The sequence below is a fragment of the Melanostigma gelatinosum genome (genome assembly GCF_949748355.1).
Source record: "Melanostigma gelatinosum genome assembly, chromosome: 13".
NCBI classification, from domain to species: Eukaryota; Metazoa; Chordata; class Actinopteri; order Perciformes; family Zoarcidae; genus Melanostigma; species Melanostigma gelatinosum.
In genome coordinates, this window is record NC_136646.1 from 15,553,175 (window position 1) to 15,579,098 (window position 25,924).

Consider the following 25,924-nt stretch of genomic DNA (forward strand, 5'->3'; position numbering starts at 1 on the left):
TTCATACAGTGTCTTTCAAGTATTACCTCCTCATAGTATTCAGACTCAGGGCACACTCACTTTTTTACTCTGACCGTGGAGGCGCATCAAAGCATCCAAATAATTGCAGCGGTATAGCACATGCCATATGATATCAAGATGGTTTAGCTTGCAAGGAAACCACTCTATGTAGATAAAACAACTCTTCCTCTGGGAACAATGTAAATGACATTCTCTTCCCTTTTATCTGTCATACATTGTAAATAAGATTTGAAATATCAATGTGGCCCATTTAATTCAGATATGCTGGAGGCACTTCCAGAGGTATCAAACGCTTTCTTCTAAATAAATGAACAAACAAATAAACAGAAATGCAGTCAGAGGCAGATCTCATCACACAGAAGCTGAAACAGTGAATTGTTTCCAGTAGCCTAACAGTCCTGTGAACCAATGTTACTATTCATTCCCAAACACTAGAAATGGGAACAATACTGTATGTCTTAACACGAAACACCAACTCATACACTCATACCACGAATTACTCTTTCATGGTTACATGTTTACAAACTCAAAAACCTTGGTATCCAGCGCCAGTTAAGGTCCGTATGACCCCACTTCAATGCATTTTCCATGTTTTCCATCCTACCCAGTGCCACTCTCTCTCACTACAGCACTGTTAGTCTCTAGATGTAACCATCTGTATGCGTTGCTGTATGAATTCACATAATAATCAATTATAATAATCATTTACTTCTGTGCTTTAGCCATTTACCGGGTCATATACCGTACCACATCAAGCCTTAGCACCAAAAAAACAAGTTTGTTTATAAGTGCCATACCTGCTGGCATTTGTTGTCACTATACGAGTTTAAATGTGTTTCTGCACACGACACCAAAATAGGATCCTGCACGTTTAATACAGTTAATGTGGTGAATCTGATACAGGTGTAAATTCTACTTTGGGAAAGAAAAGCACCACACTGTAAATAACAGCATAGAAGCCAACATACTGCACTCATGTCTGCAGCATCACATTAACATGATCATTACTGTTCACCTCAGTGCGCCTCATTGTCCACAAGAGGTCAGACATTAACAGCAGAAGTCATAAATAGTGTACTTAACACCCCCTGTGCCTCTTGCGCCAAATGGTGCTGCACGTCGAGGCCGGAGTGCAGAGCTTCTTTTTTTTTTATGTGACTCAATTTTATCGTGGAATCAGTATTTTAATTTTCAATGTGGAGAAGTTGGCCCAGGCCATTGACATCCAAACGCAGCTCGTCTATTCGGTGTTTGAACACGTTTTCAGGGTTCACATATTTTGATTTACTTTTTAAAGTGTGCCGTGGCCTGGCCCACTTGACTGCAAAGTGTTTGTCACGCCTTCTCTGTGTTCATACCGTCACTCGATCCCGTGTCTTGGATACAAACGCTTGGCCCGCACTGAAGCTGTATATGTTGTAGTAGTTGCGCAACTTAACAGTTCACACAGAACTATGGGAACCGGAGTGAGAAGTAGTGACAATCTGTCCGGTTCTAAAGGTGTCATGGCAAAAAAAGAACTGACCCAATAATGTTGTGTGGTGATTCTAACCTCTACTAAAGTCGCGTTGATTTTTATTTATTTTTTATTTTTCATAAAACCTGGGAATATTTGATTGTCAATATCTCGAAAGAAAGCGCGCGGTCAGTGGACTGACTTTTCAAGCAGGAATGGCCACTGCAAGACTCGATTACGTCGCTCCGTGGTGGACATACTGGCTGCACAATTTCCCCCACTTCAATTTATTTTTCCAGCCGGTCGACAACACTTTCAAGCCGGAGGAGGCGAGCTATCAGCAGGTTAGTAAATGTACTTGCGCGTAAAAGCGCACGTAGTTTCGAAAGAATCGCGTCAGAACAATCAGAGCTCCCGTGGACCGCTGACAGTGGTAAACAACATATAGATTCAGATTCAAACAAAAAAAGTTGTGTTAGACAAACTGCTGTGTTGAGTGATAAACGCTGTCTTTTCCTCTCTTCTGTCAGGAAGTAAGAGCCCATTCTGTACTGTAGTTCTCACATGATGACACATGACCTGTATTAACTGGACTGTGTACTATTTCGGGTAATAAACGACATGTATCTATATTTCTGCAAGCTTGCACACTCTGCTTAGAGGGACACTACTAACTCTTCTAGTCTTTATTACTCTTGAACACTCAGCTTTAACATGTATATTGTATGTTGTGTACTTTTTTTTATACAGTCTTGTTAGTGTCTTTAGCTAAGTTAAAACGGTAAAACACATCAAACAACCTACTCCTTGTAGGAGATGGTTGTGTTCTGCTCTCTCCCCTAATCCTTTCCATGATTGTATTTCAAAAGAAATTGGATTGTATGAGGCATATTTTTCACAGTGTAAAGATTACATTTTTTCAAATTAAGTATTTCAATTTCCCCAGAGTACATTTATGGCAATTCGAGGCCATGTGAATGTCCCAAACTGTCATGTTTAGTAATGGGCACTGACTGTGGGCTGCAGGACCAGAGTCATTATCGATCAAATACGCTGTGGGATGGTGAAAAACACATGGGTTTCTCATGCTCAGTTGTTGCCATAGTTTTCCGTCTGCAGTCAATCACTTCATTATCGCTGTTATATATTGTGCCTTCGTGTTTTGGACTTAATTTTCTTCGCTTCTTGTCTGTTTGACTCTTGCCATATCAGCCTTGCATTTGTTATTTGTCTACAAAGAGCTTGGATGTATTCTCACACAGTGTACACTGTACAGTACAAATGAGTCACATGATATCACAACAGCGTACAGTTTGACGGGCGTAAATGTAATTAAAAATCACGAATGAAGTTCGTGTGAGACAAACGGTCAACACTGCATTCTTTGATTTATTCCAACAAAATAAAATCTTTGTGTCTATTTGTTGCTTGACAGAAAAAGCTGTTTCCAAATCAAATTTAGGAAAAATTGTGAACATATTGGTTTACTGATTTACTTGGAACGACTCATGACAGCATTGTCTGGGTGATATTACAAAATTACAACAGCCCCCCCCCCCCCACACACACACGAAATATAAATGAGTTTATAAGTGTGTGTCTGTGTGTAAGGGAACTTCCATGTGCCACTGCTTGCTCCTTTTTTGCCCCATTCATTTACAAAGAAGCCGTTACCAAGGATCTCTGTGCTCTGGCTCGTTTCCTTTTAATGTGCCTCTCTCTTCATGTGTCAAGGTCCATGTGGCTCATTGAATCCCAGTAGTGTCACACTGGCACAGCTGAGCACGAGTCAGCGAGGAGTGAAGATAGCCACGGTGGCGTCACGAACACCGTTGGTACTCCGCAAGGCTCGCTCAGCCCCCTCGAGCCTGAGAATAATTCATGTTCTTCACTTGACATGTTCGTCTGTTGTCTTTTGAGGAAAGTAGGAAGTGTAGAGCAGCCACAGAAACATTTCCTAGTGCTCGTTGTTTGCTGTTTCAATAAATTAGACAGGCATACATACTTAAACCTACTTTAAACAGACATCCTTTTGGGAAGATAAAAGATCGATGACTTCCCGGTCAATTACCGCAGACACACTGTAGTTGTTTTCTGTCTCTCTTTCCTCCTCCGTCTCATGCATCCTTTCCCTTGTCTTGGCATTGCAGCCTGTGGAAATTGAAGTGCCTGCCTGTCTAATTACAGTGGAAAATTGGAGAAGAGAGTGGAACTAGCAGAATGAAGGGCCTGAAACGGAGTTATGGTGACAGAAAATCTAACCAGGGTTGAAACCACTGTAGATTCCACACCACTGCGACTCTTGACTCATCAAAGGTGTCCTCATAAATCGATGATTAGTAAATTATTGGATTAAGGTTTATGCCTGGATTAAGGAAGGGCATCTCAGCTGGCTGCGTGTCTGTATTGACCTATTTCGTTGAAGACACAATCCATCTTACGCCACTGGCTGAACTGTGTTTTTTCCCTGTGCAGTCACATGGAAGATATTCAAGTGGGCATGATTGGTATTTTTTCAAGGCCACCATTTATCTTGGTTTGCAAAGCAATGTTCACCCGCACACCCCAGCAATACAGTATTTATTACTGTATGCTTGTTCACTCATCCTGAGCACGTTTTTTTGCGAATCTAAGGGCAAAATAAGGCTCGGCTTGAAACAGAGTTTGAATAATGAAGGACTATGCAAAGACTATGCAAAATAATGTCATTTAAATTCAGCCACAGTGTCAATGTCATCTAAATGCAATCATTAGTCACAGACATCGTACCCAAGGAACAGCTCTTGCTAAGTCAGCCAGACCCAGACTTTATGAACGTGCGGGCACTAAAACCAGAGTGCAAAGTATTTGCAAGTAAAACCAATGTCATGCTGTTCTCTTGTCCTTAAACTAACATCGAGCTCCATGTTTTGAATTTGAGCTATTGAGGATTATAAACTCTTTAGTGTCAAGCAAGACATTTTCCCCAAATATGATCTGATGCAAGTAAACAATGCCATATGTTTGTCTGCCTTGGAGCGTGCTGCCAATAGTGTATTTCAGCAAACTCTATGTACTGATAACAGCTTTGCAGAGAATAAAAAAAACCAAGGACCGCGGGGATTTATCATGAAATAGTCTGTGTTTCACGTACTTACATACTTTTTAATACAGCATTCCCAGCTTCTCTATAGAGTGTTTCTCTCCATCCTTCAGGCTTTGACTATTACACACTCAGAAATCACAAGACCGAATGAAAGCCATTGTGTCACATGATTCTCCCCTCCCACAGCCCTGGATCATTTCTGTTTCCCTCTGAGCCACAGTCCAAGTTCTGCTGTGGCAGAAAAGTCAACATTCTCTGTTGGCTTTTTTCGCCCCAAAACCTCAGACGTCTGTTTCTGTCCCCCTTTTTGCTGCAGTGATGATGATGATGATGATGATCATCATTGGGATGAGGTAGCTACACGCTAACCTCAACAATATCTTTACGCATGAGTGTTGTCCGATAGTGGTGGGTTGTTTTCACTCAGGCTGTTAACCTTTTTCGGGTGGCGGGGTCACGCAGCCTGACATCTCAAACCCGGCTGTCTGCCTCTTTCCAGATATTTGTGGACGTAATCTGCTGAACAGTTCTTAGCCTTGACTTCAACTGATGAAATGTGTTGCCTCTTTTCTCTCTCCAACTGTCCTGCCCCAGTCTCTGATATTTCTAGCATGTGTTGGTGCAGTGGGTCTGTGTCTGAGCCTGCTGGTTGTGGCGGTATGCCTGGTCTGCATGTGTTGCTGCCGCAGAGACACAGATGAAGACACCAAAAGGCCGGATACCTGCTGTCTCACCTGGTCTGCTGTCATCACGGGTCTGGTCATATGGTGAGTCTGAAGGGTTAAATGGTAAACCAATGGCATTGTGTTTCACACATTTGATGACATATGAGCATTACGCTTTGGATTAAGCCTCTCATCTCGTGGAAGAACACTGCAACAATGTCATCCAGATATTCAGATAATCAATCAAGAAAACATTTGACTCTATTTTATTCCATACAAACGTTTTCTCCACTACCTGCTTGTAACCAAAGGTTCAACCATTTCTTTCTAAAGAATACAAATAAGGGTATTTCTGGCAGGCATCGGCATCATCAGCAGGGCCCCTGAGCAGCTGACGGCTGATCAGATTGCTAAATCTCTCAGCTGACTGTTCAGCTGACCATGCCCGCCAAAACTTTGACCGCTGATTGCTTCGCTTCGCCCATTTAATAATTGCTCTACCAAACCGCAATGCTGCAGCTTTTAGAATTGGCCTGGTCTTTTACAATGTTGTCGTGTGCTTTGTCCACTGTTTACATTTTGACATGCTGTCTCAACAGCATACGATATGGTCACAGGGATCTTCCAAAAATTCTCCCAGAGCTCATAATTGTACTTCCATTCATGATATTATACTCCTGTCAGAAACAAGAGTCACCAGATGACAGTCTCCCCAATGAGTCAACAAAAAAGACTTGACTGAATTTGCGTACAGATCCGCTCAAACTTGTGGCATTTATCTAAGTGTTGGGCTTTAACTTTGTTAACTTTCTGTGTGCCGTAGATACCAAGCTGCTATGGCACACAAGGCCTTCTGTGTTGTTAAGTGACTGAGCGTGATGCTGTTCAGCAAAGAGGCTCTGGTCTCTGCTCAGAGCTCTCATTTCTCTCTGCAGAAACTTGTACCAAGGGACTTTAGGATATTCATGTCGACAAATTATATATTTAATAATTGACGGATGCAGCATCCAATTAGATACTCTAGCTATAATAAACAGTCTTCCCATTACAGGTTAGGTTTTTGTAAGTATTGCCTGCTCCCTCTACGCTTACTTGCTGATACCAGCATTTTATCTTTGGCTTGAGATTGTGAAGTTGTTCCCTTTGACATGTTTTTAATGTTTAATAGCTATTGACTGACGTTATTGCTGGTAGTGTTGAGCTGTTGCAGCACAATTGAAAATGTGCTTGTTACACAGTTTTGATGGCTTTTTTTGTCGTTGCTGGATTGGATCAAAGTAGACACAAAGAGATGTGTGTATAAAACAGAAATGCTCATATATGATATGGCACTCAACTGCACATATTTTTGTTCTCTCATTATGCTATCACGGCATTTAAGAAAGATCTAATTGTTCATTCCGTTCACTTTTTCCATCTTTTAAGTGAGCATGATACTCAAACAGAATTACATCTCAGTCGCCCCGCAGAAAATGGAAAAAGGACCTAAGAGCCACTGCACCTCTATTTCTGACCCGAGGAGAATGAATGAGGGTAAATTAAGGTTAACAATAACAAACAAATCGAATATTCTAAAAATCCTTCCTACCTGTGTCGGATTCTGTTAACCCCCGATGCAATGTATTATAGCAGCAATGCACTGGTCTCCACAGAATCAAGGCATTCATCTGTTATTACTTCTTCATCCAGCTGGCCCCTTGTGCTGCTCACAGCATGTTTGAATGCTAAGATGCAATTGTCCAGTCATCACACAGTCTGTGAAGTGATCCATCCTTGCAGGAACAAAGGCACTAAATATCCTGGAGTGCACATAAGCTCTAGTGCTATTGCTTATTGTGTTGCTTTCCTTTAGCTGCTGCAGACAGACCTTTTTCAAAGCCACAAAAAAATACTAATGTTTCCCTGGAGGCGAGACACACGATGTCCTGTGTCATTACTGTGTCGTTAGTGGGTCTTTCTTGTCGCTGACATGTCACTAGGGTTGGCCACAGGGTTGACGAATAGCTCATTGTTCAGCTTGCCGCAGATCAGCTGAAACAAAAAAAATGTATTGAAAAGCTGAAAGCAAGTGGTCTTTAACCAGCTGAATTATGGCATTTTCTAAAACCACAAACATGCATTTATGCTCGTAAGGATTCATTTCATTGTATCATTTTTTGCTCCGACTTGATTGTGCAGATAAAGACCTCAGTGGCCCTAATCATAACCCGAGGATATTAGTTTAATAGATGATACGCAGGCAGTGGTTTTCATTATGCTTACAAGGTTACAGGTACAGGATGCTAATGGGCACACACCTATGCACATAAGCACTCATAGTGAGATATTACACACATCCTGACAGGATGTATTAAATGCTAAAATTAAACCCCACCTCCCTTCTTTGCACTTTAATAACGTCCTTCATTGTCTTTTTCTCACTGGATGATAGTGTTAACGCGGCCATGTGTCCACCCCGCTATCGTGTACTATTTGTGTGGTTTTGCAGCACAGATGGTGTTAAAAACCCTCAGTATGTGAGTCATTTGGGAAAGTAAATTAGCTCTTCGTTTTCCGTACATGTGGTATCACAGAAACGACAATCCTGCTCTGACTTCCTGTGATCTGAAGTTTGATTGATGAGCTCCCTGTAGCTATATGGGAAATGCCCCTAAATGCAGTTGAAAGTGTTCCTAACCTCCGACCTTTGTGCGGAGTGACCTCGCCTCAATAAAGTACAATGGAATTGTGTCATCGCTCATGTCACTGTGGACCGCTAGCATCGGGGTACGCTGACTCAGGGGGTTAGGACATTAATCTTCCCCATAACAGAGGCTCTGAAAATCTCAGGCTGCAGGAAGGTGGCAAATCGGGATCCTGTGTATTCCGCTCTGATACATTTAGCCCTGAATGGGATAACAAGCTGCTGCTGAAAATAGACGGTTTGATACAGTGTGTTTAGCTCAGAATGTATGTGTGAGAGAAAGGGGTCAAACATATAAGTAATACAATTGATAACTGAAGGAAGTAGCACGGGACACAATTTGTACTAAAACTGCACAATAAAGGTTCAAAATGAAGAAGAAGATTATAGAGAAACAATGCAAAGTCTAGAGCGGGTCGCCCTTTGATCTAAAGATCGGTGGTTCGATTCCCGGCTCCTCCAGTCCACGTCGATGTGTCTTTGGGCAAACCCAACCAAATCAGCTGTGCTATGGTGCGTGATTGGTTTACGAGTGTTTGTTAGTTACCTTGTATGCTAGCCCCTGTCGTCAGTGTGTGAATGGGTGAATGACATGTAGTGTAAGCGTGCTTTGGCGCTGTACAAGTCCATTTACCCCGATACATATCTCCCCTAAAGCATCAATGTTCCCCCTTTAGGAGCTGTGAACAACATTTCTTTGTCTTACTTGTCGTCTAATAACCTCATGCAGTCTGTTATCAAGAAGTGCCACGATACAACAAACAGGGCATGATTAATTATGTTTATTTATTTACTCATTAAATCTGAATCTCTCCTTTTTTCACAGTTCGGCTGTGGGAGTGGGTTTCTATGGTAACAGCGAGACCAACGACGGGGTGCACCAGCTGACCTACTCGCTCTACAACGCCAATCACACATTGGGGAGCATCAACAATCTGGTGAGAGAAGCGTGCCAAGCTCCCTTCAGTCCTACAAGCATCACACATATTAGATAATAGATGTGTCAGTGTCGTAAATAATAAGGACTGTCATTTTGCTGTGAATGAATTGTCCCACGCTTCGTATATTTTGGCTTTTATTTTCAATTACTAACATTTTTGATGAGCTATTATGACACAAAGCACCATCTTGCTCGGAAAAGTGATTCACAGCAGGCAGACACTAGAACCCCTCCTCTACTAATGGGGTGTGCATCTGTCTGAAAGCCAGCGCCTCACTGTGGGGGGTCTGTATCCGCGCTTTGTCACAGGGAAGAAGTTGAGGTGACCGCTGCCTCAGGATTTGTAAATAAGGGATTCTTGCCATACAACTGCTGACCTGCATTCGGGGGGAGTTATTTGGGAGGCTTAGAGGGGAGGAGGGGTAGGGAAGAGGCAGGAGAGAGCGAGGGAGTCACAGCCAGGCCCTGCGAGAAGCAATAATCTCAACGAGGAAGAAGAGGATTCACTGCATCTGCAGTGAATTAATGGATGTAAAGCCTCTCCTCTTTCCATCTCTCCCAGTCTCACTATCGATACTGTGTGAGTGTGTGCATGTCCATTTCACCGTCACACATTAACTTAAAGGCCTCATATGCACACATAGTGTTTCAATGTATCGACCCAAACAGCTTTATGTTCACTCGTTTCATTGTGTTTGCTTTAGATTTAGAGTTAATCCATTTGTAGCTCACACGTTGATTCGTGTGATACAACAATTTGGGTCATGATGGATAAAAGGGATCGTTATAAAATATACTCTTAGTTGCCAGTTTATTATGGCCCTGCAATAAAAAATCTGTTCTAGAGAGGTGTTGATTCAACTTTGTGGCGTTTTGGAAGCTCTGTCCACTCTCTCGTGTTGTTATAAATGTGTTATTAGAAACATGTCTCAGTATAATTCAATATAATTCAGCAACGTCCCAAATGACATCCTCCAAAATGACCATGAAGTTGAATCAACACCTCCCTGAAGCAGTTTCAGTTGTATTGGACTGCATTCAGTTCAGGATTACAAATAACCTGGAAAAAGGGTGTACCGGTAGTCTGCACAACATTTTCTTCGCGCTGTAGCAAGTAAATGGGACTCAGCTCTGAGGATTTCACTTCCTTGCTACCGACCTTCTCTGCAGTTTCTTGGTATTGATTTGATCCTGTAGCATGATCTATACCATGGCAGCAAGAGCAACATATATGTTCCCCTGGGAAACAAAGGCTTTCTCACTTGCAGGATCATTGCTGGATGTAATGTATTCCACTTACAGAGCTGATGAGCTGGCCGGCTGTCCATCCAATGAAGCCAAAGCTGCTTTAGCCTTGTGATTGAGAAAGCCATTTATCCACAGATCTTTATTGATTCACCAAATCCTTTCTTGGCCTTCATTTGTGTTTCAATTAAGTTCAAACTAAAATAAAAAAAATGTCACAACACATACACGCGCACACACACACACACACACACACACATACATATATATATATATATATATATATATATATATATATATATATATATATATATATATATATATATTCAGCATATATGAGGCTCCTGGGAGGTTGGTGATTTACACTAGGAGCTGTTTGGCACTTCTGATGGCTTGTTAAGGCTCTTCCCATCATACATTATGCACTCTCACATACTGCGAGGGCCATAATGGCATAAAGGGAAAGATTTGATCAGGAGGACCATTCTGTCTCTCGCTATTGAAGGGGGCTGTTGATTGTTCGCAGGCATCCTTTATTAGAGCTTTATTTCCAGTCTTCCGCTTGCAATATTAAGAGCTCGTCAGCGCTGTCCGGAACAAAAACGAAAACATGGCAATCGCACTATATCTGCGCTTCCAATTTGCAACCGGTTACACTTTTATACGCAGCTCTTTCTCTTTGAAAGTGAAAGCTGTCTTGTGATTCTTGGAACAAAATGATGACTAATGTCTGCACCATGCATCAGTTGCCCTGAATGTCCCTCTTCAGTGTCCTATTTCTCAATGTGTTACGTAGCTTGACTTTAAACCGTTGTGATTATTTATATATATATTTATATATATATATGTATATATATGTATATATATATACTGTGTATATATATATATATATTTATTTTATATATATATATATAGTTTTATTGTCACAGTTAAACAGTAAATCTCAGATATAGAAAATCACTTAAAAGGCAAAGCAATTCAGTTGCATGTGAATTGGCACTCGGACTGCTGCTGCTGTGAGCCTCAAATCCGTGGGTTTCATTTAACAGGCTTGTCCAATGGAGAAGCCTCCTTGTGACCCGCTTTCAGTAAAAGTGAGCTTTAATCCATTTTAAGAGGAGACGGGACGGTCCAGATTAGGGAAATGTGGATCACCCAGAGCAGCTAGCTGATGGATCCCATTTCTTGCACTCAGGCACATACAGGCTCGCAGATAAGATTCGGGGCATTGTGGCAGGAGGAGCTGTGTGAGATGATGAACATAGAGGTGGGGAGTGAGAGCAGTTTACTGGCAATCACATATCCCTCTAGCCTCCCTAGAATTTAATCAAGAGTGTTTGAAATGTTACACTGTCAGGGAGACTGACTGAGATTCCTTTTTATCTTCTTCGTGGTAAGTTTTCGTAGCGTGGGAATGAACAGCCTTACTCAGAGTGTGAGGAAGTCATGGGTCTAATGGAGAAAAGATGACAGATAAAGAAAGAGGGACTGCTGCAAACCGCCTCAGATTAGAATATAGAAAGCAACATCTGCTCAGAATTAGTGGAACCTCCAACTCAGTGTAATGTTAAATAATACGGTTTCTAAGTAATTGTAGTGTGGGTGTTGTGTGTGTGTGTGTCCTTCTTAAACCAGGGACCTCTTGCTGAATTCTTGTTGGTTTAAGAGGTCCCTTTACAGTATACCTACTGTTCCCAGAACTGAAAATATCAACACCATTCTCATATCTTTCTGTTAAATACAAGGCTACATGCTGACATCCAATTAGCTTAGCATAACACAAAGACTGGAAACAGGGGAAACAAGTAGCAGTCCGAAGCTAACAAAGCGAGTAAGCATATTTCCCAAAATGTTGAACTTTTCCTTTAAAAAAAAAAGAGCAAATGTATTGTCTTTCTGCAAACAAATATTAAACCCAAAGCCATACAATGAGGTTCAATTGCTTCGTGTTAGTCCGTGTATTGAAAGACCAATCATTTTGTGTGACAGCAGGTTTCACGCACATATTTTCAATCTTGATGGCAGAGTGTATTGTACCTTTAATGCACTTTTTTTTTTTTTTATATCTTCATACAGTAAGTGGGTCAAGCTCGTGTGCATGAAATGTGGCTACGGCGGAGAAACAATTCCCACCTGCCAACATCTGGCTTAAATTGACCTGTTTCTAACTGATGCTGTGAAAGTGCAGGCATTTACTGCATCACATTGTTTTTGTTCAAACAGAAAAGTAAAATGTATTTACTCTACTCCACCATGCCTCCTCCCACTCCATTCTGACTATCAAAGACCCCTGTGATAAGAAGTCTCCCTGGTATTGTTATCACCATTCCACTCTAACATTGTTTACCTGAATAAAACACACGGTTGAGAAGAAACGTTAATCTTCCCCCTAAGGGAGTGCTCCCTTTGGTTTTTTCCCCTTTCTCTATATTTTCAATCTTCTTTTTATGAATGTCTTTCGATGAATTTATTTATGTTCCCGTTTCCCTCCCCCTTCTCTCTTATTCTGTTACCTTGTTGTTGAAATGTGCTATACAAATAAACTTGCCTTGCCTTGTTACGACTATTTTCTTTCATTTCTTCTGATTTTTGGTTTATTTTCTAGGTTGCAGGATCTCTGGGTAATGCTGAAACTGGACTCAAAACGCACCTGGAACGCCTGGATGAAATCTTTAGCACAAGGACCGACTACCTCAAAAGTCTTCGCTTCATGCAGCTGATGGTCAACAACGTCATCCGTGAGATGACTACTCTGCCGGATATAAACAAAGCCAATGTTGACTTGGAGGCTATCGCTGACCAAACAGCCTTCATTGAGTATTACAGGTAGGTGGAGCCTGGGGAGATCGACACTATTTGATTTAGTCTGTTTTTAGTTGAAGCAAACATGCCCCTTCGAATGGTATGTGATCCAGACGAGTGACGGAGCAGATGGGATTTTATCGATCTTCCCTCTGGAACACAGACCGGAAAAAGCTATTTTCTCTTGATTGCTAAATAAATGAAAGCTGAAATTGAGCTTATTGCCCAGTGTGCAGTTTGAGATCTAATGCTTATGTTCCAACAGAATGTTATGCATGGAACAGTGGCTGTTAGACCAGAAATGATCTCCTTACCCCACAGACCACTGCTCACATTGATTGCAATTATTGTTTTCATGCGGTTTTCTCTTTGAGAACTTTCTTTTCAAAAAAGGAACTGTGAAGAATTAATGAGAGGCCGAGACTGAAATTCAATAAACGGAGAAAAAAAAAAATGAACTCAATCAACAGCAAAGTAGTCCAAATAAATACAATATCCTGCATTCATTTAGGAGAGGGATGGTAATTTATGTGACTCCAAAGGCTGCTGCTCCAAACTGTGAGTGTAATTTTATAGCTCCGGTGGCTTGTTTTATTCCTCAGCACATAAAACTTAATAGTGCTGTTATGCTGTGAAGTTTCACATTTGCAACCTGTTCATTACAGTACTGTAGGAGTATTTTGGACTAAATTGGAATGAATGACTCACGGGAGACAGCTTTAGGGGTATCGTGTGGTACCTTCTGCAATAGCATTTGTTTGATTTACATTATAGATGCAAAGTTAGTCGGGGAACAGAGCTCATCTGGATGTATGCGAGCAAGTTCTGTAGCGACCTGCAGTTTATTTCATCTAATCAAATTCATCCCATAACTCCTGTCCTGTCCCAGTAGGTTAGCAGATTCGGTAGAAGTAAATTGCAGCGTGAAGCAGTCATTCTGAAACAAACTCAACACTGAAGTGCTATTGCTTCTTCAGCCTCGTTTCACCTTAATTCGACTGATAAAAACGCATGTTGAATCAAATTTGTCACCACTTTTCATTGCTTGCGTGAAATCTGCATTCTGCAGTACACACTGATGAATTCAAGTCTATGCCCTCAAAAGAGTAAGAAAAGATGTGCGTGGCTCTGACTTATGTAAGTGTGTGGAGCAGGAGGATTAACAGCACAGTGCGCTGCTTTGTTTCCTTGTAATGAGGCTCATCTCCCTGTGTCTATGGACGGTTGTGTTCGTCACTTAGCCCCTGGTTATATACGAGATAGGAAGTCTCAGACAACCTCCACTGCAGCTACATTTTCTTTTTAACTTTATGCCTTTTTGCTGAATATTAATGCATATGTCCAAGATTTTTACGACCTACTTTCTATCATTTTTTTTACGACATATATTGTCGTTATAAAAATGCAACGAGAGAATGGGCGTTCACTTGTCTATCACCATCCAAACGATCTAAGAAAGCAGATGATTCATTGATGACCTCAAGAGTCCGTCTTGCTGGTTGCTATGTAAGCCTGTGTGTAGCAGAAAGTGTGTGTACACAACAACACAGCAAAACCGTCTGCATAGCTCTGTTGTCAAGGTCTTAATCAGGCCTTCTACTTGAATCATGAAATAAGAATTTTTTTTATTTTTTGATATAAAACTAACATAAATTGCCATATTTCTTTCTTTACTTCTCATTAATGCGTCTTTGGTGATAGCAAATGTCTCCGACTTTTGGCATGACACAGCACAAATATGCACAGTTGTATCCCTGGTAGTGTTCTCTCACTGACATATTTCCATTATTAATTTCATGCATACATATCCCCACATGGTGTGGGGTTGTATCCTGTCATGACACCGGATCTTTCTGTTGGACTACAGTTGCTACTTTGTGCATCCTGACACCAATCTCCTGGGCTTTGATTGAATTTCATGCAGCCATTGAGCAATGAACAGCCTGTGGCAGGGCTTTATTGACGAACTGAAAATGTAATGGGCAACCCAGTGTTAGTCGAACAAGGGAAGAAATGACACCGCTCTGTTTTCCAATATTATATCCTCCCTTCCCAATTCTGTTTCTGTATTCATCCCGGTCCCTGTGCTCAGACAAACCATCCGCAGTTGTCTTTGTGCAGACAAAGTAACGCGCAGCCTCTTTTAGTGTTTATCTCCAAACGTATTCCCTCCTCTGAGAGCAGGCTGCTTTCAAAGTCTATTAGTGTACATCCAGACTTCCTCACATAGCATGAGAGAATCATATTCTCTGCTGACCTTGGTGTACAGATTTACAACAATACTTCTCAGCCGGAATCTTCAGAATTCACCATCCTGAACGTCAGTGTCTGTAATTTCCTTTGTCGTTGCTAAAAGATTTATAACGCTACCGGGGCTCGTGGAGTTAAGAATGAGTCATGAGCATTCCCACGTGTTTGGTTGGTCAGAACACACTCACAGACACACACACGCACACGCGCGCGCACACGCACGAGCGCACACACTTCAAGTCCAGGCTGCCTGTGAAGGACATTTTCAGAGCTTGAAAAATTGATGCCTATGGATTTGTGGTGCTGAATTATTAAGCCAACAGGCTGGAAATTACCTGAAACAGATGGGCTCTAACTAGGAGACAAGAATGCTGATGTACAGCACACAGATCTCACACTTTCGGTCTCGAACATATGTTGGGCCAGCACTTCCCGAGGCTTAACCATAAAGTATGCAGTCTGCAAGTGAAAGCGATCAATCAGAGTTGTTATACTGACGCCTCCTGTCCCGTAGATGGCTGACCTATCTGCTGCTGCTCATCCTGGATCTGGTCATTTGCTTGGCCATGTGCTTGGGGATGGCCAAGCAGTCTCGAGGGCTGCTCATCATGTAGGTACCCCGAGTGTGTATGTGGAGGTATTTGCTGTTTATCTTGTTTCTGAGGCCTTTTTTTTTTGTTTTAGCTTTTTCTTGCGGTCGATCAATGTTCTCTTTGGCCTCTGCCTGGATCACAGACTGCAGGCAGACAGGGCACCAGTCAGCCTCACTGGCTCCATATTGGTCACTCCATTAACGGCACCAGCGATAGCATTACATCTTCAAATAGCACTGATAATAGCACTGCCCTTATCCGTCTCCTCAGTGACTTGCATTTTATTTCCACATACAATTAAAGGCAACTCTACAGTATTTTACGCTCAATCAAACCGACTGATCAGTTTGCTGAATGTAAATTGCATGTTTTATATCGAAATTGATCAAAAACACAGTTGTTTCTCCTCTAAAAAATAGAAAATAAGAACTGGAAAGATTAGGAAAGATTAGGAATAGGAACATTTTGTTGAGTAAATTGCAGCCATTCATTTTTAACCAACATCGATGTCTGACAAGCATATCCACAGCCAGACTTCCCATCCCATTTGCCCAATTTAGTGCAGCCTACGTGTCGGTGTTAGCAGAGGATGCCCAGGATCCCTCCTCACATCTCTCTCTGATGGGTCTCACTAATGCCTATTGATCGCCCAAGCAGGATGAGTCCGCTCCCTCAACTAATTATTAAGTGCTCTCAGGCTACTTTATGGTTGCTTTCAAGACGGTCGGAGAAGTGAGTTGAGAACAGAAGCCCTCTGTAACCTTTTTACATCCATCAGGGGGCCATTCCTCCTCTTTTTAGTGGTTTATCTCCCTAAAATGTACATCACTTTCTCTTCTTTCTGCCAGTGATCACAAAGAAATTGGGGTTAATAGTGGGGAGTTTTTTTTATTTATTTATTTTTTTCTCATAAAACCACCTCGACAATGTGAAGACCCTGTTGAACTCATCGCGCTTTCCAGACAAAAAGGGGGCAGATAGCACAAGAGGTCGACATAATCAAATATTGTGGCAGCTTTTGATTGACAGCAACATCGCCGAGTGATGTGACCGCCATGCTTGACAGAAAGAGCAGCCAATTAAGATGCTGCCAGTGGAGCAGAAATGACAAAACGGGTCAAAAGTCCCCAGACTTCGAGTCGTATTATCTTTAGTTGTGCCATTGTGAGACCTCTATTAAACATATCTGTTTAGATATGAATAGAATAGAGAATAGATCTTTTCTCTTTTTTTATAGAAGTCTCGAGCAAACGAGTAAATTCTGCATGGAGTCGTGAGATAATTCATCTTTATATCACCCTCATAATAAATAGAACTACGGCCGTATCGTCTAATCTACGGTGCACCAGCACAACGTGCGAGTTGGGCCTCCGTCTTCAGGCAGAGGGAGAACAATTCCCAAGCAAACGCTGAAACGCATAAATCAAATGAACCAGGTGAAAAAGAGCTGAAGGTCATTGTTACAAAGACAAGCTGGTTCATCTGCTCCTCCCCATGTGTCTTTGTCTTTGTGCCTCCCTGTCACCTCAATCGTTCTCTCCCTTTTGCTGTTTTCCTCCAGGATCATGGCTTTTGTCGTGCTGTCTATGATCCTAAGCTGGGCCTCACTGGGAGCGGGCACTGCTACAGCTGTGGTGAGAAGAAAATCCTAACTTACTTGCTTCTCATTTATTTATTCATGCAGGGTTACATTTGATATTCTGCTCCTGCCAACCAGTTTGCTGTTTGTTAACCCACAGTGTTGGTGGAAGTTGGTGGTTCTTGTGTTAAGCTCATTACTTTCCCAGTGGTTTTACTGTCAATAAGCATGTGTTCTTGGACATATCTGCATCTGTTTGTTCAGTCTACAGCGGGCACTTTTCTGCGGTCAGTCATGCAGTAAAGCAGATTACAAGTCCCGAGCGTTTTAGGTTTATCAACCCTCAGCCCTATCATTGTAAACAAAGGTGTTTCTAGCTTTAATTACAAGCCCGGTTTTCTTCAAAATCTCTTCTTTTGTTGTGCTCGGCTTTATTTGTCTGTTAGTCCTCCACATGGCTGACAGATTGCGCTCTCTTCCTGTCAGTATGCCATGTACATCTGGACTACATCTGCTTAGTGTGTTTAATGAGCTCATATTAGGGGCAGTGTCTGGGGTAACAAAGAGTAACCCCTTACTTCCAGCATTCCTCTATTCCCGCTGTCTTTTCTCCTCCGTCGCCTCGCCTTCAAGGAATTTACATCTGGACAGCTGTTTCAGTGAGGCAAGAAGAAACGAGAATGAAGCATAAGAGGGGTTGATAGCTGCTTTTAACCTGGAATTAACGACACAGGCGTGAAAATATAGACACATATCTTGTGGTTCTCTGTGAATGCAGAGCTTCTCTGCAGGTGTAAAACCCGATTACCAATATCACGGACTGTGCATGTGGCTTAGTTCAGCCCATTATAGTAGAGCATGAACCCGCATTCAAAACAAAATAGTTGAGCACAGCTTTGCTCCAGCAAGCATCTCTTTGTCGCAGACTGTTGCGTCACAGGTCGGGCTGTCCTCGACCAAAGAAATTCTTGGTCCACTATCACTCAAACTATTTTGACTATTTCGACTAATCTATTAGTTGATTTAATTGATAGGTCTGTAAAACTGAGTTTCTCCACAAATAATCAAGCAAAAACTTTAATCATTGCGTCTTCAAGAAAAGTTGTAATTATCCAAAAATAACACAGTTTTCAGTTAAATCATTTGAGTATAGGACCGTATGCATCATTACTCAAAAATTGCATGGCGCAAAAACATGGTGTGTCTTGAAAGCAAGGTAGATGATGGTGGTGGCCTAGAAAATGCTCATAAATGTCTACATATTTGATGAGACGAAGCACAAACAAAATGTCCCCGCTTGTATAATGAGATAGTGATGAAGGGTAACATCCTAACGGTGCCTGACACACGTTGCTGTTCAGTTTTTGCTGAGAACAAATGTCATGTGACCCCAGTCCGGTTTAGAGATGTTGGTCATCTGCAATTGAGGTGAAATAAGTGTAAATCGAAGGTTATTTGTGCCTATTATGTGTTTTGTCTTGCTTTGTAGATGTATTTCCAAGCGTGTTATTTAGTGGCATTTCATGTTTTTTTTATAGGCTTTGTAAAGTCCTTTGAGCGGTGCTTTACAACGAGAGGCTGTAGAACGATACTTTTGATTGGGGCTGACATGAAAAGCAGTGGACTCAAGAATTATATGAGAAATAAATGACATGAAGCTTTTGATGTTTCACTCGGCATCACAGCAGATTTCTTGATCCCTTTGAACTTGATCAATTTGAAGAGCGGCCTGTTATTTTCCACCAACTGTCAATTATGCATGTCTTTGAGAAGTTCTTTTTGTGTTGCCCTCTTTTTGTGTTCTAGGGAAGAAGTGCCAGAGAGACTGTGTGACCCTTACTTGTTAGCGCATGTCCATTAGCAGGTCTCCATGGATGTTTCTCAGAGCATGAACATATTTAGTAGATTTCGCCGATGGTCATCAAAGCAACAAGCTCTACACGGTCAATACAGCACGAGGCCAGTCCCTACATACCACACGTGTTTCTGTGTGCTTGTTTAAAGCACGTGTGTGTGTGTGTGTGCATTTGTGACAATACCAACATTTCACGGACTCACTCACTGCGAAGTTAAATGGTGATAAAAATATTGTAAAACAAATAGTTTGTGTTGGGTGAGAGATTCACCATAACTGCCCAGTGCAAACTCAGTTTCACTCAGTTGCAGCACAATACATTGGATCGAGTTCACAGCTTGAACACATCTTGCACTTCTTTCTGGTCTTGTAAGATTACAGCATGTTGTTGTTTTCCTACAGGGCACCAGCGACTTCTGTGTGTCTCCAGCCACGTTTTTTGTGAACCAAACCAAGGATTTCCTCAGTGCAGGTAATTCATTTCAACAAGCAGACACCTCTGTGGCCTTGAATCTGAAGACACAATGCTAATCTGTCTCCCTGTCTCCCTATTTCTCCCACCCTCCAGATGTTGCACACTATTATTTGTTCTGCAGCCCGAATCTACCAAACCCTTTCCAAAAGGTATTGACAAAATGTCCAAAGTCTCAGCTGGCTGCTTACGCATGAATTTTACACGGAGTCACACGCTGGAAAATGTATTTCTATTTTTAAATAGTTTTTTTCCGTGTTAGATGCCAAGCTGCTAGATCGTCATCGGGCCCTAATCGGATACGCTCTGAAAAATGAGCCCCCAACACTAATTTAATTCCTTAAAGTGATAAACTTTGATCAAAGAATATTCCTTTTTCATATGCCGTTCTCCAAAAAAATTAGCCGTATCTTTTACCCTGTGCATAATCTCTGCCTTGGGGTACTCTCACAAGCAACATTTCTGAGTTATTTATTCAATTTACTGTAGATCATGCATAAAGGCAACCACTATTTAGAGGCAACTGGAACATACTTAAGAAGGAGGAAAAGGAATTAAGAATCCAGATTTATTTCTATGTTTAAAGACATCAGCCCATCACTTCTTGCATATACGACTTTGGAAAGAAAGATTAAGACAACTCAGACATTCTTAGGCTAAGTATTGCTACTTCAATTGCAAGTGCATTACAAATATGTACAATATATATATATTCAAAGCCAGCAGACTTAAACATAACCTTGTATTATAAGCACAAAACTCAATTTTTCTTCCATTGTGTTTTTTAATTCGAAATTATTTACAACTAGATGTCGATTGCAAATGTGGTCTTGAAACTGTAACGGCTGTGAAACAAAGTTTTGTAAGCGGCATGGGGCTGAAGGTTAAGGTTATCTTTCTCTGTATGACCAGGTGTACCACATGAGGTTTTCAAATTCATGGAGAGGACGATGAAGTCAGCCTCCATGATCACTTACTCTATCTCTGCACAGAGTGAGAAAGTGACGCCGACTCACAAATGACAAGGAGTAATGCTCCACCTTCCCACCACAGCAACGTGCACGGCATCATGCAATTTAAGATAGCGTGCGTCATATTACTCCTTATTAATATTTCTAGTTAAGATAGTGAGTCGAGATTTTTTTTCCATGTGCTGTTAGTGTAAGGCATGCATTGATGGAATTTGTGAAGGATAAATCCATGACCAATATGTGTTTAAAACCTGCATGCTTTGTTATCATCACAGTATCCATAGGGATTAAAATGATGCCTGTTAAGTGGGTGAAAGATAATCTTTTCCTCTGATGGCCTCGTTGATATAAATATTGCTCTTTTGTTTGTGCGTGAGATTGGGTTGGGGGGGAATGGGAGGAGGGACAGCGGGCGAGACGGTTGGTGGCTAATCTGGGCCTATCTGTCTGGAAAGAAATGTGTCCCAAGCGCATTGGAAAGCCTCTTTTAACACCAAAGTACTTGTTGACATGCTGCATCCCAACAATGCTTTGCTTAATATGATCCTCTCTTTTGTTTGCTGTGTGGATGTCTGTGCATGTGATGTTGGTGGGCGATTATGCTTTTTTGCAGTCTCTGACAATCTGCCAGCGTTCCCTGACCACCATGCAGATCCAGATCCAGGGCTTGCTGCAGCTCTCTGTGCCCGTCTTTCCCACTGCTGAGGTAAGTGGCTGGCTGACGGTCTTTTACAGACCATTGGAAGATGTGTATCATTCTCTCCTGTCTTTTATACCTTTTTTTTTTTATACAGAGAGACCTTTTGGGGATCCAGCGACTGCTGAACTCTACCGAGTTCAGTCTACACCAGCTAACAGCCTTGCTCGATTGCCGCGGGCTACATAAGGTAAGGTCAGATTCCTACCAGGACACTTTTTAATAAGGCTGCTTCCTAGCGTAGCTCAAAGCCACTCGGAGGACCAACTTGGCTGATGTTTAACCATACCTCTGTGTACGTCCCATGGGCTGACCTGTTTTTATACACCATTGCAAGTGGCGTTACACTCTGTCTCTGCTAAAGTGGCTCCATCCACCAACCCCGGTTTTCCTCACTTTAAAGTTTACGTTTGCTCGTTTCAGAATGTCAAGAGCTTTTTCTGGAAAGGGAATAAGATGTCTCAGTGCTTCTCGCTGCTGTGATCGCAACATCAGATGTCTTTCATGGCTTTTAGATCCTATGACTATTGTATTCTGCGTGTGTTGTGGGTGAGTTATTTTTTTAACAAAAGCACATCGACAAGGTAAGGTGGAGGGTGGATGTGCTCTATTGTCACATCCGTATTCACTGCGTCAGTGTGGTGGTGGTTTAGTGAACGCGGAGGTCAACATGCACGCCAGTAACATGTGCTATTTACGATAAAAGTGAGGATACTCTAAAAGACTTAATAATGCTGAATAACAGTGACAACACACACAGAGAGATGCAAACAAAGTCGACACTGCTCTCAGAGCTGGTTCGTCTAAACAAACAAAGAATGCATTTGTTACCTGCATGCCATCAGAGTAACAGGAGTGTCTCAATACACTGCATTGTGTTTGTGTGTATAAAGTGGTCCGTCCATTTCTGACATATCGTCCGTGACAGGCTACAGTAAGACAGAGAATTCACGCTTAGAATAGAGCTCTAACGTTGCCCTTTGAAAGACATGACTAGAATGGAAGTCAATTAAATGTAGTGGTATAAACAACATATTTGTGTGGTCCATCATTCTGCCCATGTTACGTTTGTCCATACAACTCTTTTAAGTTCATGGATTGATCTCTGTGGGTTTAGAAGAATAGTTATACGAACCTAATACACCGAAGTTCTCTTTGAAAGGTAATATTTTTACTGGACACTGACAGTAACTGACTGTACTATATGTGTCCATTCTTCTAGGACTACCTGGATGCCCTAATGGGTGTGTGCTATGATGGGGTGGAAGGGCTCCTCTACCTCTCCTTGTTTTCTCTGCTGGCTGCCTGCACTCTCTCTGCCATGCTGTGTGCAATTTTCAGAGTGTGGACACTAATGGGCAGCAGGTCAGAACCAAGCGACCCCCTTATCCCATTACGTACTGCCGACAATGCACAAATTGTTAACGCCTGCACTCTCTCTGTTTCTCTCTCTCTCTGTGTGTCGGTGTCCCACTTTCATCCAGAGACAAAGAGTATGCCGACAGAGATGAGGAGGACCCATTCAACCCCGAGGCGCGCCGGCTGTCCTACAACCCCAGAAGGTCCAACATCCACAGTTTTTGTAGTTATACCAGCAGCCTCAGTAGCCAGGCCAGCCTTCATCCACCTCCGCCATCTGCCTCTAATGTCATGCCACCTCCTGAATACATGTAAGATCAATCGATGATGATAGTATATTAGTATTTGCGTGTTTCATCGCTTACATTTGTCCTTTTTTCTTTTCACTGTCCGCCACAGGAATCAGTCCATGCTGTTTGGAGGGAGTCCTCGATATGAGAACGTGCCGCTGATAGGGAGAGGATCCCCACCTCCCTCGGTGCGTTGGCCCTATGAGGCACTCGTGTCCCGAGTGTGATGTCGACGATGGCACTACTGACCGCAACACTAACAGAAAGCATGCATAAAAACGCCATGAACGAAACAATGCATGTACGCTGTATGAAACCTCACACTGTCAACAGTTAGTGAGGAGAGTTTGCAAGTGATGGAGGACTGCTCTCTGCTGGCCATTTACTGAAGTGCATACACTTCTAGCCCAGTGCCATCTCTGTATGCAAGACACACACTCTCACTACTAACCTCTGAGCATATGCTCATGTTTTTTTCACCATTGCCTTGGATTGCAGTTATTATTCTTATAAAGTAATGGTTTACTAAGACTCAGGAAATAACCATAGGTTTTTGCAGTGCAGGTACCTAGTTTTAATGGTAGAACTCATAGTCTTTAAGCGTGCAGTGTGCCTCCGGAGCTGAAGCTAGATGATAAATTAGGCTCGTAAATCTCATTTGGGTCAAGTTTTTTTTTCCGTGACGTTTTTTTCGTTTGGGTGGCTGAGTCACTGCTTAAACTGCATTCACAGCGTAAAGACTTGAAAACACCTTTTGAGAGAAAAAAAGGGAGAGAATGTGGAATGGACCATTGATTGAAATGTTCGTCTGTGAGGCACATATTTAACAGCTACTGGCATGTTCCTCAATGCATTTTACTCATGCTATTATTTAAGCTGTCTCTCAAAATGTTATCTAACTGCTGAATATTGACCAGTGTTTTGTAACTCACCCTTTTATTATTTTCATTTTTTTTACTCAGACTTTTAAAAACCGTACGTTTTTATCGTCGTCTGTCTTCTTCCCTGCTTTGTTTTGATTTCATTTTCATTCCACTCCTTGAAACTGTGGGCTTACCTCTGTGGTGCTGCTTGCTGTGCAGAATGTTTTAACCTATAACCCCAACACCCTCTTAACACTCCACACAGTACCTCAGCTGTGTGACCTTCCGGTACTGTTTTATCCACGGAGTGTTTTATGTGAGTGTAACATATTCTGTGACCCCTGACTCATGCCCTCTGTCTGCTCTTCACCTGCTCTTTAATTCCCCCACTACATTAAAGTACCACCCCGATTCCACAACCTCCTAATTAAAGAGCAGCTCATAATTAAAAGAAATACTCTCCAAACTTGGATCAGTTTACACTATTTAAATATCTAATTTGATTTTAAAATGCTGTTGTTTAAATGCAGATGTACTAAATTTTGTTTTTTTTTCAATCATTTCCCTTGCAGTACTCGCCCAGTATGAGGACCACCTATCTATCTATGACTGACGCCCAGATCAGACACTTTGGGACTGACTTCCAGGTGTAGCCTGCTGCCTACTGAATCCTTTCCAGAGAGACACTGTCTGAGACTCTGGGTTCTTACCGAGAATGCTGGCGTAATCCTGTTTACGGGATCTGCAGCCTGCTGTCCCAATCTGAGACATGAAAGCAGGCCACATGAGGCTCAGAAACACACCAATGCAGTGCTCTGAAAGCCCTGCATGCAGTTTTGAACTGAGAAAGCCTCTAAAACTTAATCTCAAGACTGTTGTTGATGTTATTATGATGTTTGGAAACACTGTTGATCCAATACAAGCATTTCTGTGAGCCACATCAGGAGCCTCTGAGCTGATTGGATCAAAAATGTGTTTTACTTTTTCCTACTTTTTCCTACTTTTTTGTAATTTTTAATGGTTCTGTCTTGAACAATAAGAAAAAATGAAAACTATTCCAAATATTGTGGTTTTGTTGTGAAGCCAAAGATGCAACTTTGTTGATATTTGTCTGTATCTAATGTATGACCTGCTGATCAGCCACGAGTCAAATAGTCATAGCTGAGGGGTTTATTATTGTTTTGCTATATTTGCAGACCATATAGCTGTTGCATGTGGGAAAATACCCCAAGACTAATTAAGCACAACAGAATGGGATTTGATTCACGTCCAGGCATGTATCACTGTGCTGCTACACAGCTTGTTCTCAGATCCATACCCTCAGTACCTTGTGAATGAGAAATTGTTTGAAAAATCTGTATGCCGTTTTCTGTGTTGGATAATATATCAAAGTAAACTAATATGGACCATAAATGCTGTATTGTATTGTATAGTATTGTGTCTCCACTCCATAAAACATCTTACAAATAACTTTAAAAGAGATATTAATGACAGATATGTCTTGAATAATACACAACATTAAAGTCATAATTGACGAGTTACATTAAGACTAACTAACTAAGAATAACTTATTGTCTTACCAGGTTTTTAAATGTGTACATATGCAAATTATGCATTAGCTCATCAAATATGTGTTAATTTGCATAATTCCCAACACAGAAATCTGTTCGTTAAAGCCAGATTAAAAATTATTGTTTCATTTTGTTAACAGTAAAGTCAAAGGTTTTTACAGAGGGAATTTTGGATATCTCTTTCTGTCAACAGCCATTACAAAATAATATATTTCGCCATGTTTCTTTGATGATGTTATATACATCAGGCTCTGAATGGTATATGAACAAACACCTCTCTGTAAACACATTCAGAATATAGATGGGAATGAAACTGGCAAATTTGATATAACTGAGGTGGAGATATTTGGCGAACTTTGGGTGAATTTAAGACACAAATAGACAAAGTCTAGTAATATAAACAACTCAATGTGTATGTTGGATTGTTTTATTTCTATTAGTCCAGCAAAATAGCCCAAAATCTCAACATTGATTGGTGCATGAAAAAAAAGTTTTTGCCTGGGGTGTTTCCCCTTCATTAATCTGAT

The 25,924-nt window shown here is 41.5% G+C and overlaps 1 protein-coding gene across 1 annotated transcript; it reads left to right on the forward strand.

Annotated features, from left to right (window-relative positions):
• Positions 1 to 1,528: 1,528 nt before the first annotated feature.
• LOC306787242 (protein tweety homolog 2-like) lies at positions 1,529 to 25,216 on the forward strand. Its single transcript, XM_079282336.1, has 14 exons — positions 1,529 to 1,821; positions 5,157 to 5,329; positions 8,737 to 8,848; positions 12,701 to 12,921; positions 15,662 to 15,757; positions 17,302 to 17,374; positions 19,577 to 19,646; positions 19,743 to 19,798; positions 21,231 to 21,323; positions 21,412 to 21,504; positions 22,537 to 22,679; positions 22,799 to 22,984; positions 23,073 to 23,151; positions 24,399 to 25,216. The coding sequence occupies exons 1-14, from the start codon at positions 1,693 to 1,695 to the stop codon at positions 24,477 to 24,479; spliced, it is 1,605 nt and encodes a 534-aa protein (XP_079138462.1). The 5' UTR covers positions 1,529 to 1,692; the 3' UTR covers positions 24,480 to 25,216.
• The last annotated feature ends 708 nt before the right edge of the window (positions 25,217 to 25,924 follow it).